This window comes from Falco rusticolus, chromosome 2 (assembly GCF_015220075.1).
Source record: "Falco rusticolus isolate bFalRus1 chromosome 2, bFalRus1.pri, whole genome shotgun sequence".
Lineage (NCBI taxonomy): Eukaryota > Metazoa > Chordata > Aves > Falconiformes > Falconidae > Falco > Falco rusticolus.
Genome location: NC_051188.1, coordinates 61,058,449 through 61,070,603, shown reverse-complemented (window position 1 = coordinate 61,070,603; position 12,155 = coordinate 61,058,449). Strand labels below are relative to the sequence as shown.

The window sequence follows — 12,155 nt, the reverse complement described above, 5'->3', positions numbered from 1 at the left end:
TGTGTTGGGTGTTTAATTTTTCTTCCATTATAGTTAAAAGTTTCAATTTCAAATTTTGGTTAGGCAGTTTTTTGGTTTGTTCTGGCTTTTTGCAAGGAGGTGGGGGTTTTTTTCTTCCCCCTTCCCCCTGCCCCCAGGAGGCATTTTTTGTTACCACCTATCTTGCACAGCATTCATTTCCCTTACATGATGACAGAAGAGATCTTAGTTTTCCCAAACCCTGTTCATAAATGTCCTGGAGAATTGTTCTAATGCTGAACAATGCATCTATCCAGCAGAGGCAGGAGAGAGTGGGAGTGCAGCAGAATCCTAGCAGTGTGCTGTTACTTTGGAGATTTGTTAAACCGCCCTTTGAACTTCCCATGTTTGCTATCATCATTTGTCCAAGCACAAGCAGAAAGCTGACTGCTGTGAAATGTGCTGGAGAGCTGGTGTCCTTGAAGCTTAGCAAAGCAGAGACGATTAGGTTGGCGAAGATGTCTAAGCTGCCAAGCAACTGCATACCTACGTACAGGCGGATATGTCAGTATTACCTTACTGAAGTATCACTACTTCATCCGCTCCTATCTTGTCTTGAAAAAGAAGGATCTTCATTGTCTCTGTTCTCTTAAGCTTTGTGTCGCCTCATACACCTCACCATGCCTATTGCCCTTGCTGACCCAAAGATTATAAACTCCTCTTTCCAGTGCTACTAACATGCCCTCTTACGATCCTTTTGAGCTTCTGTGCCATTTTTTGCATGTATACTGAAGGTGTTGGTTGTGATTCACTCACTGTGTGAGGTGTCTCAAACATCTTCAGAGTATTTGGGGATGTGTCATCCCTTTGGCAAGCAGGAGAAGAAGGATGAGCGCTGTGACCGCAGGGTCTCGGCTCAGTGCAAGCTCACATGAAAATCAGGTTGATAAACACTTTTCAGTTTGCGTTACAGAGGTAACATTTCAGGAGAGAACTGTGGAGCTGCCTGTCTGCCTATGGCTCATTCCAAGACAGGAGAACCTGGTCAAAGTGCCCAGGCTGGTGCAGTTTCAGACCAACAGGCCTGTCCGGCTGGAGCTGCACCATAGCTTTTGCACATCTCTGTTCCGTTTTCATGCTAGTACTACCAAATGCGTGTGTTCTGGGTTATCCCCCTCTTCCCAACGCACTGTTCTGTTAGCCAGCTGAAGAGTGCTGAGCCTCTGTTGACATTTCCACAGGGAACAACCTGGTCAGCTCTGCTGCACAAGGGGACGTAAACCCTTAGAAAAGGCTGGTCATATAGAAGTTTGATCCCTGGTCTTGTTTCCCACACCACATATCTCATCGCAGACCACAACATAATATAAGATTTTTGTTTTCTCAGGGTAATACTGGGAACCAGTGTAAAAATAAGTCATAAACAGAGAAGTAAAATGTATGGTTAGGACGTTCCCACTTCTTTTCTGATTTTTATTACAAGGCTGCTTGAATTCTGTGGCTGTATTTAGGAACAACCAAGCTCATTTTCTAAAGAAGCTATGGTTAACCAAGATTGCGGTTATAAAACAGACATGGAGAAGGCAAATTAACATCTACATATATACTCGCTCTACAGTAAATGCAGAAAATGTATTGTTACGGTGTGAATGAGATTTTAGGAGCTGTTTCAAGTATCCAGCATGTTTGTATAAACAGTAAACAATCCACTTAAATCAGTAAGTGTTAATCATGCCATCATTTGTCTTTATTAAATTTAGCAGTAATTCTATAATCTCTTCAACTTTCAAAATGGTAGATTTTCAAGTAATGGTGAGTGATGGTAAGCTGTTCCACTTAAAATATTTCACGTCCCGTGTATTCTCACTGCCGATGTTCAGACTGATGTTTAAGAGAATCAGGGATTGTGGGCCCGATCCTGATCCCATTCAGACGAGGTGCCTTTTTGTTACAGATTTCGCAGGATCAGAGCCAATGCCTATGTAATTATTGCCCAGATCACTGTCGGAAAGAAGCCGAAAGGGAGTTATTCAGCAGTAAACCCGATTTTTGCTCTCAAGCTGGCTGAGGTGCAGGAAATAAAGGTTTAAGCAGTGCAAATGGCAGATTCCAGGTTTTTCCCTGAAGGATGAGGGAAAAGCAGGTCTCACCTGCTCGCCGGGCTTGCGGATCCGTCCATCCGTCCGTCCTCCGGTCGGGGCGGCCCGGGCGCGGGGGGACGGGGCGCCGCTGGCCGGGAGCGGCAGCGTTTCCTCCCCCCGAAGCCGGTCCCCTGCGAGGTGTCCGCCAGGGAGCCGCGTTCCCCGCGCAGCCCGGAGTATCTGCGGGGCCTCCTGCCAAACAGCCCCGGAGAGCCGCTGCGGCGGCCGGAGCCCGCTGCTAACTTCCTCACCTCTGTGAGCTTTTTGGCTTTTAAACCCCGGTCCCCAGCCCGCACTTTCACGTTTTCTCCGTGTCCGAGGCGATTCCTGCTGCTCCTCGGAAGCGAGGCGGGAGAGTCGGAGGCCGATGCGGCGGCGGGTCGGGGACAGGGATGGGGAGGGAGTGCGGCTGCACCGCGGCTGCCCAGGGGCTCCGAGCGCCGCCTGCCGCCCCCGCCCCCGCCCCGCCCGGCCCGGCCCGGCCCCGCTCGGACCCGCAGGTTGCTCCGCGGCGCGCAAGGCGCCCGCCGCCCCGACCCGGCCGCGGGGATCGGCCCTTCGGGCAGAAAGGGCGACCCGAGTGGAGCAGCAGTCGAGCCCGCATTTCCCTAGATATCTTAACCTTTGTTGCTTGGCTGAGCTCGGAGATAAGTTCCCGGTTGTTCTCCAGGTTCTTACTTACAAGTGATTTTTATACACCTTCCCCGTGCATCACCAGGATGCTGGGGAGTAGAGTAAAACAGCTGTATTTACCTAAAATGATTAGCCGCTGGACAATAGAAGTGGAGTGATATATTTAGCTACAGGAGGATATTTTCAGACAATACCAGGGCTCTTCATTTCCTCTGGTTTACTTAAAGCAAGGATACGGGGAGTTAGAGGTCACAGTTTACTCACAGCTTTTACAAAACACCGCTCGTAACCTTTTGCTTCAAAACAAACAGAAGCAGCAGCATCAAAAAATTGAGGTAAACCTATCTTACACGTCTAAGAGCATTTATCAGGCTTAGTGTTTACATTGGCTCACGACTGGATACACACCACACATTTGTTTAAAAGTTCAATAATTAAGTACTTTCCTCCCCTCACTGGCGAAGCCCTCCTTTGATGCCCCTCGATGCGCATAGATACCCAGTCTCTGTCTCCCGCTCGAGTGCTAAGTTTCCGTCCCGGGAATCAGATCCTTTCCCACCAAATTGCGTCGCCGGATCTGCAATTCCTTCCTCACTGCAAATTAAATTTAATTAAGCAGTTTACTTAAAGCGTATTCGATGTTTTGTGTGAAAAGCAAACTGATTTCTTTGTTTCCCTGAGTGGTAGTTTTCATTAGAGAAGCTACCCAACACAATTAACACAAAATCTATGGGGCATCGAGCGCGCCTCAAACCTCCTCTCCCCTCTGTTGGGAGCGGGAGGAGCGTCTGTGCCAGGCGGGGCGAGGGGGGCTGAAACACCAGTTTAGTTAAAAACAGGGGGGAAAGCCAATATTTTTCTTCCAAATGGATCAGGGACATAAATTGCAGTGCCAGTCGTTTTCCTTATAAGGGCTTCTCCGCATTCGTCTAAAAGCTGAACGAGCAGCACCACTAACCCGATTTTTAAGTAAGTGCCCATATTTCTTAGGGAATAAAATGATGCGAAATGGGCTCTTTATTACGGTCTTGCCTAGCATGCTCTTCGCGTGCCTTAACTAGAAGGTAGGGAAATGGCAGAAAGAGCGCCGTAATTTCCCGGGATTTAATTTTTAATCCTTTCTGCAGATACTATTTTGGCAAGAAATCCCTGCTAGAAGAAATTCGGTAACCCCCTTCATTTTACGGGAGCGACTGTGACACGACACAGCCGGCGCTCAGCCGCGGCGCAGCTCCGGGCGCGGACCGTTGGCTTGTGCCGCCTCCCCGGCCCGGTGCCACCGCCCGCGGCAGCGGCACCGGCGCTTTACGTCGTATCGGCCGGCCCGTTTGGCGGGATAGCCGCGTAGGCGCCGGGCAGGGCAGGACCCGCGGCAGCCGCGGCCGGGGGGGACAGCCGAGGTGGACCGCTGTCCCCTGCGGAGGGCTGGCGCTGGCCGCTAGTGGGAGCTGTGGCCCCGTGGAAGCGCCGCGGCGCGCCGGGCACCGAGCGCGGCGGCGGCCGCACCCGCGGAGGCTGCGGCGCCCCCCCCACTCCGGCGCCCTCCACACTGCCGAGAGGCCCTCCGGAGCCGCTGGGGAGGGAAGCGTCTCCAGCGCTGCCCGCGGGCAGCTCCCTCTGCCCAGGAATTAATAATAAAATTAATTAGAAGGGCCAGGTGTCGGCGAGATACGTGGGGTCTGAAAAAGAACTGGATCCGACCCCCTCCCACCCCCGCGAGGGCGGAAGGGAGGGAAGAGGCGCTGAGCCATCCCCAGGGAAAGGCGAGGGAGCCCATCCCCGGCCTGAGCGCCGCCAGCTGCCGCTGCTCCGCGCCCCTCTGCGGGGGCTCCCCGTGCCCGACTCCTCTTTGCGGCGGGACGGCCCGCGGCTTCTTGTTGCGCAACCAGACAAACCTGGGAAGCTCGGAGACCCCGTGGAAAGGGTCAGTCGGGACCGAGCGTGGGAGAACCCCCTGCCCCCCCTTCACCCGGCGGGGCACCCGCAGAAAGTTGAGCGGGGAGCTCCTCGCCAGCGGAGGGCCGGCCCGCACAGTCCTTGCGCAGCGGCGCGGAGGTGGCCGCTGCCGCGGAGCGCGCTCTGCGCGGGGGCAGCGGGGAGGGTGCGGGGAGCCCCGCGCCCCCCGGCCCCGCCGCTGCCCCCCGCTCTTGAAAGAGCGGCACGCTCGAAAAACGCTTAGTTTTAGCAGACACAGATTTTGGGGGTTTAACTAATTTCACGTTATTCCGCCCCCCTCCCGCACAGCCCCTGCGTGACTAAGAGCGAGCCCGCCGTGCCCTCGCCCGGCGGCGGCCGCCCGCGGCGCGGCGGGGCCGGGGCTGGGGGTGTTACCTGCCGGCCCTGCTCGGCCGGGCTCGGCGCGGCCCCGCCCGCCGCCGCGGCGGTAAGTGACACGCGCAGCGCCCAACCAGCGCGGCGGCCCGGCGGCGGCCCTATGAGCGGCGGCGGCGGGGCGGCGGGGCCGCGCTTATATGGCTACGGCGGCGCGCTGCCGCCGGCCGCGCTCCTGCGCCGGGGACTCGCCGCGGCGGCAGCAGCGGGAGGGGCATCATCGTCGGCATCGCGGGTTGACGGCGCCGCGGTGGGAACGGCCGCGGCTGGCGCCGCTTTGCCTTCCCTCTCCTGCGCGCTGGGCTGCGCGGCGGCGCAAGTCCCACGCCCGGTTCTCCTCCTCCTGCCGCCGCCGCGCGCACTGCGGATCGCTCAACGGGAGAGTGAGGGACGTTTTGACGCTGCGACCACCCCCCTCCGCCCCCGTTTTGTGTTTGTGTTGGGTTTTTTAATTTATTTTAAAATTTTTTTTCTCCCCCTCTTTCTTCGCCTGCTCCGCTCCGGGGTCTTTGCCAGCGACAAGGACAGCAGCGCCCCTGGGGAAGCCGGAGCCTTGCGGATGCGCCTCCCCGGGACCGGGGGCGCTGACTCTCGGAGTGGATTTATTGACTCGCGGTTGCTTCCGAGCTCCCCCAAACAGCCCGGGCTGGTGCCTGTGCGGATTGCAAACTGCAGGGAGCAGTGAGAGACACGCAGGAGGAGCCTCCTGCCGAAGCTGTGTCCCTTTCCCCCGACCCCTTTATTTCTCTCACCACCATTTATTTTACCTTTTTTTTTAAAACTCATTTTCACGCGAGCCGTAGACACTGTGAACGTGTATGGCGCACTGGATCCAGATGGGAGTTGGCAATTTGAGTGGTATCTTCCAAGGCAGCCAGGAGACCCCCAGTAAGAGGAAGGACTGAGGCGTTTGCATTTTTTTGTTATTGCTGTTGTTACTTCGGAGGTAGCTTGGATCTTACCTCGCAGGAGAATTTCCTATATGCGAGTGGCGTACATGACTCAGTAGATCTGCTTGCAGCTCTCACCGAGTGCATCGTCGACCCTTCGCGTGTGATTTTTAATTTTTTTTTTTTTTTTTCATCTTCCGTATCAGTCGTCCCGGCTGTTGGGATACCGGGCACCCACTTTGCTGTCGCTGCTCAGGTGCGGGGGAGCCGCACGGCGGAGTTGGCGAGGCTCCGGGGAGGAACTCGGTGCCGCCTGCGACCATGGCAGCACGGAGGCGAGACGCCTCCGCCTGGAAGTACTGTTGGGGAGTCGCGATGGTTTTATGCAGAACTGCGCTGGCGAGGTCCATCGTTTTAGACCCCATATATTGGAATTCCTCCAACCCCAAGTAAGTTTCCATCCCGCTCCCGCCCGCCGCCTCCCCCGGGGGCTGGCGCTGCCCTTCGCGGCGGTGCGCGGGGTGGGGGGTGGGGGGGCGAGCGGTGCCTGGCCGCCGGCGGGGACGGGGCGGGGGGCACACGGCGAGCGGCGGCCGCCGGCGTCTTCGGCCTGGGCTGGCGGCGGGATCCGGCCCTCCCCGGGGTGGGCAGCCCGTGTCGCGGCGGAGCTGCGCCGCCGCCGTGTGCCCCCGGCGGGAGGGTCCCGGGAGGGAGGGGGAGCGGCGGCGGGACGGGACGGGGCGGTGGAGTGGGAGCGGGGCGGCGGCAGCGGGCTGCAACCTGCGGGCGGGGCCCGGGCTCCTCTGCCGCGGGGCCGCCGCCTCCCCGGGGCCGGAGCAGCGGCAGAGCCGGGCCGGGCTGGGCTGCCGGGAAGGGGTGATACTCTTCAGCTTCTCCGTCTGCAGATGCAAACTCATCCCATTGACTCCAGCGAAGTTACATCTGCTTGTAACAGGGCTAAATTTGGTTGTGGAGTTGATGGTATCGAGGCACATGTCAGTGAGTAATGAACTAAGTATTACCCATCACACAACCATTTAGTGTCATGCTTCATTAACAAACCCAGGCAACAAAGTACATGCGTTCCCAGGACTTCACTACCAAAGCACGCTCTTAAATAGAGGCATATCCTTTAAAAAAAACCCAACTTCCTAAACCTATATATACAGTTACTGCTGCTGGGATGACGAAATTTTGGGGAAGTGGACCCCCTTTTTAAAGGGAAACCTGAGGCAGTGATGAAAACCTAATTCTACTTCTCTTTTTGTCCCCTTTTGTTTTTGACAAGCGAAATAAGTTGGCCTTACGCAGTTGTGAAATCCTTTGAACTTTTGTGATTAAACCTACTGGTTTAGAAAAAGAAAGATCACGATAGGAAGAAACAGTCTGTAATGAGTTCAGGGAGTTCAGCACCGGAAATGGGTTAAAACAATTTATTGTAATTCGTGCTATATCTTCAGTTCTATGTACGTAAAAGCAAACCATATGCATTCTGTTAATTGGATTTGGAATGTCCCATTAAATCCAGTAAGTACACATCTTGTGTTCCCAGGGGACTTTTTAGAGGAAATGTTAGGTGGTGATGAGATGAGGACGAACGGAGTATTTCCTGGATCAGGGATTAATTCTGTGTAGGTGGCAGGATCTCCGGGAGTCTGCTGAAGGTTTCAAAGTTTGATTCAGGAGCAGCGTCTCAAGTTTATCAAGTAGCCTTGCGTTACATTAGTCATTACCTACTGTTGTTTCCATTGAAGGAGAAGCGCGCTGCAGATTTCTGCCAGTATTTTTCAATAATGGGCATATTTGCTGTATCTCTCTCCTTCCCAGAAAAGTTTTCTGATATTTCATTTTTTAAAAAAAGGAAGAAAAGTAACTGGCAGGAATGCTGTGGACTTGCTCAGTTCAGTGTATTTATTCCTAACATTGTGTGACAAATGATCATTTTATATATGCGCCAGGTGGGAAGCCAGTCAAAATAAAACCAAATTTAGCTCCAGTCTGTGGCTCCGCTTCTGTGACGCTGTGTGTGTAGCTAGAGCTTTCCTGCGGCTTAGGAGAGGTACCATGTAACATTTGAGAGTAAAGAGACCTGGTCGGTTATAAAGCAGGCTTTATAATGCTGTTTGAATTCTCGAAAGTCAAAGGCTACGAGCCGGGGTTGCGTTGCATTAGTGGGCCTGCTGTGCTGGGGGAAAGCGGGCTGGGCTCAGCCTGGGAGGAGGGGGAAGGCTTTCGGATACCCAGCCCTGATGGGTTATGCCTACAGAGGTCACTCTTCCAATGCAGAAGAGCCGCTGCTGCGGCCTCTCCTCTGCCAGCCCCAACCTGCTTTCCCTTTCTCAACTTACCTTGATAGCTTTTATTAGCCATCAGTGAAATGAAAGTATCCGAGCAGCTGAATTCAACCCATCTTGCAGAGCCCGGGGATATGCTTCCTTTATCAAATACAAGTTGTGTTTCCATTTGGCTAATTCTAAACTATTTGATTACAAAAAAGCTTTGAATGTTGTTAATGGTAGATCTAATGATAATATCTAATTACTTTTTCAACTTAATGCACGCTTAAAAATAGGTTGTGTTGTTGATGTAATTGAGTTTTCCTGAGTGATTCATTGAGGCTTAATCACCACAGTGAAGAAGCACACTATTAAAATTACTCTTTTCAATTGCTGGGGCTAGTGATTTATAGGCCACTTGGAGGCCCGTGGTTTGAGGAAGCTTACAAATGCATTGCCGATATTGCTGCCGGTGAGACAGCTTCTCTTCTCAGAGCAGGATTTCTTACTAATTCTTGTCACAATTGTTTGCCCGAAGGATATGGAATAATTTCTCCTTAGATGAGGTTGTCCTCACTCTGGATTCAAGCTGAATGTTAGCTTGAGAAGTAAGCTACTGAATGGATCTGGGGATCATATAATAATAAAGGTGCTTTCTAGGTTTGAAATAATAACTATCTTTGGTGCTGGTTAATTTATTCAGGGAAGCTGTGCATTTAACTCAATTGAAAGCTTCAACACATAAATCTGCTGAACAGGTAGGCAATTAAATGCTGGGCAAAGTTGTTAGTCAGGTTAATATAAAGTATGAAATAATAAATTTTAGGTTAAGGTGAATGTATAAACTGAATTGGTTTTGCACTGAGTTTAAGAGGTTATAATTTTCTAGCAGGTGGCTGGGACTGAGGGCACGCAGTAGATACATGAACGCTGAGCTCCCTCCCCTGGAGGTCCCGGTCCTGTTGTGTCCCGCGCCACCCCCCACCCCCACCCCCTTTTTAGAGATTGGCTTTTACTGCCTCCACCAAATCACAAAATTGAAATGACATGCATTAAATAACTTATGCTTGTGACTTTAGACTTTACAGACTTCTCATCTGAAGAACCTTAGATCTCATGATCTTGAAAACACCAAGGAAAATTATTCTGTAGACTTGACTTCTGTTGACACTTTTTAATGGAGGACTTTCTGCCTGTGTTGTTTCTGCCAAGACAAACAGTGTCTATAGATAGCACGGATTACCTCAGTTTCACCTCAAGGTGAAGCTCAGCACCGCCTTTGACACACAGGACGGCACATAGTGTTATGGGGCACCTTTCAGTCAAATGGCGGAGAAATCTCATTCAAAAAACCCACTGCTAATGTCTGAAGTGTCGCTGTTCCCTGTGTGCTATAGGCTGCTGAGCAAAGTGGTTCTCCTTAGTGACATGTGGAAGGTTATCCTCACAAGTGGTGCCTTTGACACTGATTAAGTTAGATTATATAGCTGTTTTTTTCTCCTTCTGATAACCAGTTATATATGGGATATTTCACAGCCTGCCTCTGAATGAATGTTAACATGTCAGAAACTGATAAAATAAACTGCAATTGATGACCCTGTTAAATGTTCTATTCAGCAGCATATAGACTAGTCTGCTTCTCATTGTATCTGGAATTCTTATTTTTGTAGGTAAACAAATGCACATTCACTACAGATTGAATAGCCCCTTGAACTATGCTCTGCAGTTTGCATTTGGGTTAATCTTGTCGGTTTTAATATAGAGAGAAAAAAAGGAGAAAGCACCAGGGGTGGAATTGTTAGTGCTTTCACATCCACATTCCTCACATTTTGTCAGGATGATAAACTGTAGGTAATGGACAGCCGTTGTTTCACAGGACAAGCGAGCCAGCCGGAGCACAAAGAGCTTGCTAAAACGATATCTCACAACATGTTTGGGAGCCTTTCAGCTAGACAAGAATTTATTTGGGAGTCCTGTGTCATGGGACCTCAGCAATTACAGCTTCAAGCTGAAGAAACAGGAGTGGAAGGTTAAAATGATTTAAACACATGCTCCTAAATTGTACCCAAAACATAGCTGTTGACACTTGGCATGCTAATACAAGGAGTGAGTGGTGGCTTCCAGTCCATTTGGTATCTCTGGAGTTCGTAGCCAGGTCTCCAAAGCACAAGTGAATTAGCAAAATTAATTCAGAGCAAACTGAAGGCCGAATTCTTGAGCTGGTTATTTTCTCCAGCCTTTTATATGCGGAGTATAATTGCTATATTATTTATAGTAGTTATCTTAAAGCATGTTATCTGTAAGCTGTGTGATGTTATTTCACTTTGTTTAATGAAGTAATGGCCTTTAGAAAGGCAGTGGCTAAAAGTCAAGCTAAAATCACTTAAGTTCTCCCTCTTCCCACGCACACAAGAATGCCTCCTGCCATCCCCCCCCCCCCCTCCCTTTTATTGAAAGGAGATAACATTGCTTTAGGTGTGACACTGGGGATCATCTCAAATTCGGCCAAGGTTCCTGTAGTGGGATGTCAGCGGATGACCTGAGGTGACTGCTGTGACATGCTGGGAAAGACAAGGCCTTGCAGCCCTGTACACCCAGGGTTGCTTTTGGGGCATTTTTTTAAAAAAAAAATGTTTTTTTAGAGTCTGGTCTTGTCGTCGTGCAAACCTGCAGTACTTGAAATTGCTTGTTGCAAATGAGAAGAAAGTGTTCTTCTGAGAAAAAAATAGGGATTAAAATGTTATTCATGTGGGCCTAATGTCTACCTGCCTTGGTTGCTGACATAAAGAAACCTGTTTTTCTGGTCATTTATCATACATCTACATGGATTTGCCTATGAGCTCATTCTTTGTGAGGCGTTGTGGAAACTTAAATAGGAATGTTAAACTGCTTGAAATATTTTGATTAAAATATGCAGTGCCACAGAATATAGACTTTTAACCAGAATGCTGTTGTCATGAGTGAGAGGAGTTGTGGGGTTTCTTTTTCTTTTTTTTTTTTATTATTTATTTTTTGTGGGCGGGGGGGGGTAGTGCTGCATGAAAAGCAGAGGAAGGGAGGATGGCAAATGGACAGTGTTAGAAGAGCTTGGAAAAACTCCTGTGGCTTCATTGTCTCTTTAAAGCCAGAGAACACAAAGACAAACGCAGTTCAGCCTTTCTCCCATGATGGAAAATGTAAACCGTTGACACAGCTCCCATGTTTAACTTGTTTAATTCTCATTTTAAATTCAGTGCTATACCAGCCGTGTGAACTCTGAAGATTTCTTTAGTAATCCATTTTGTAGTTCCGAATCAAAAACAAAGTGAAAAGGTCTGACACAATTTGCTTTTATTTTTAGGCAAATCAACCCTGGTCATAGTTAATAAGGGGATTACAACCCAGACTAGGTCTTTACAGATGTAATGTAAATCAAGGGCAGAGTATAAAGAAACTGATCCCTTTTGATTGAAGTATGGTAAAAAGGCATAGAGAAACTAGCAGCAGTAATCTGATTGTATGGCAATAAAACCACCATTTTCTGTCTTTCAGATAAAAATAATGTGGTAAATCCATGCAGTTCATAAGATGTGAAGGTAGATAAAGGGTGATGCCATGGCAACATATAGATTGGCTTGATGTTAGAAATGACACGTCTCTGAAAGGGGTGTTAGAAACTAAGGGCCTTGCTCGGGGCTGTAAGGTATTATGTGAGAACTGCACAAAACTTGGGGGCTGGGATTAGAAAGTATGAAAAGCCTACTTGTGGCTTGGGATGGTTAAAGCAGTAAAGAAAAGCTGCTCAGTTCTTGCTCATTGGTGGCGTATAATATGGTAAAGATAGATTTCATTTACTGCTTTCTGCCGAGATGGGGACCGATTAAAACTTAAGATGGCTGCAATTGTTAGGTGTGGAAGATTTTCCTTTTTAACTCCTGCCCTAGCAG

At 50.2% G+C, this 12,155-nt stretch overlaps 2 protein-coding genes across 2 annotated transcripts in view; one reads left to right on the top strand and one right to left on the bottom strand.

The window, feature by feature from the left end:
* Positions 1 to 1,420: 1,420 nt before the first annotated feature.
* On the bottom strand, positions 1,421 to 6,100 carry LOC119143540 (translation initiation factor IF-2-like). Its single transcript, XM_037377915.1, has 4 exons — positions 6,026 to 6,100; positions 5,558 to 5,732; positions 2,109 to 2,655; positions 1,421 to 1,959 (listed from the first exon to the last, which is right to left on the bottom strand). The coding sequence occupies exons 1-4, from the start codon at positions 6,098 to 6,100 to the stop codon at positions 1,887 to 1,889; spliced, it is 870 nt and encodes a 289-aa protein (XP_037233812.1). The 3' UTR covers positions 1,421 to 1,886.
* Positions 5,251 to 12,155, top strand: part of EFNB2 (ephrin B2) — a 46,078-nt gene continuing 39,173 nt past the window's right edge. Inside the window, exon 1 of the mRNA XM_037378100.1 lies at positions 5,251 to 6,402. Coding sequence (XP_037233997.1) covers positions 6,275 to 6,402 — 128 coding nt within the window. The 5' untranslated portion in view covers positions 5,251 to 6,274. The remainder of the gene's footprint in view (positions 6,403 to 12,155) is intronic.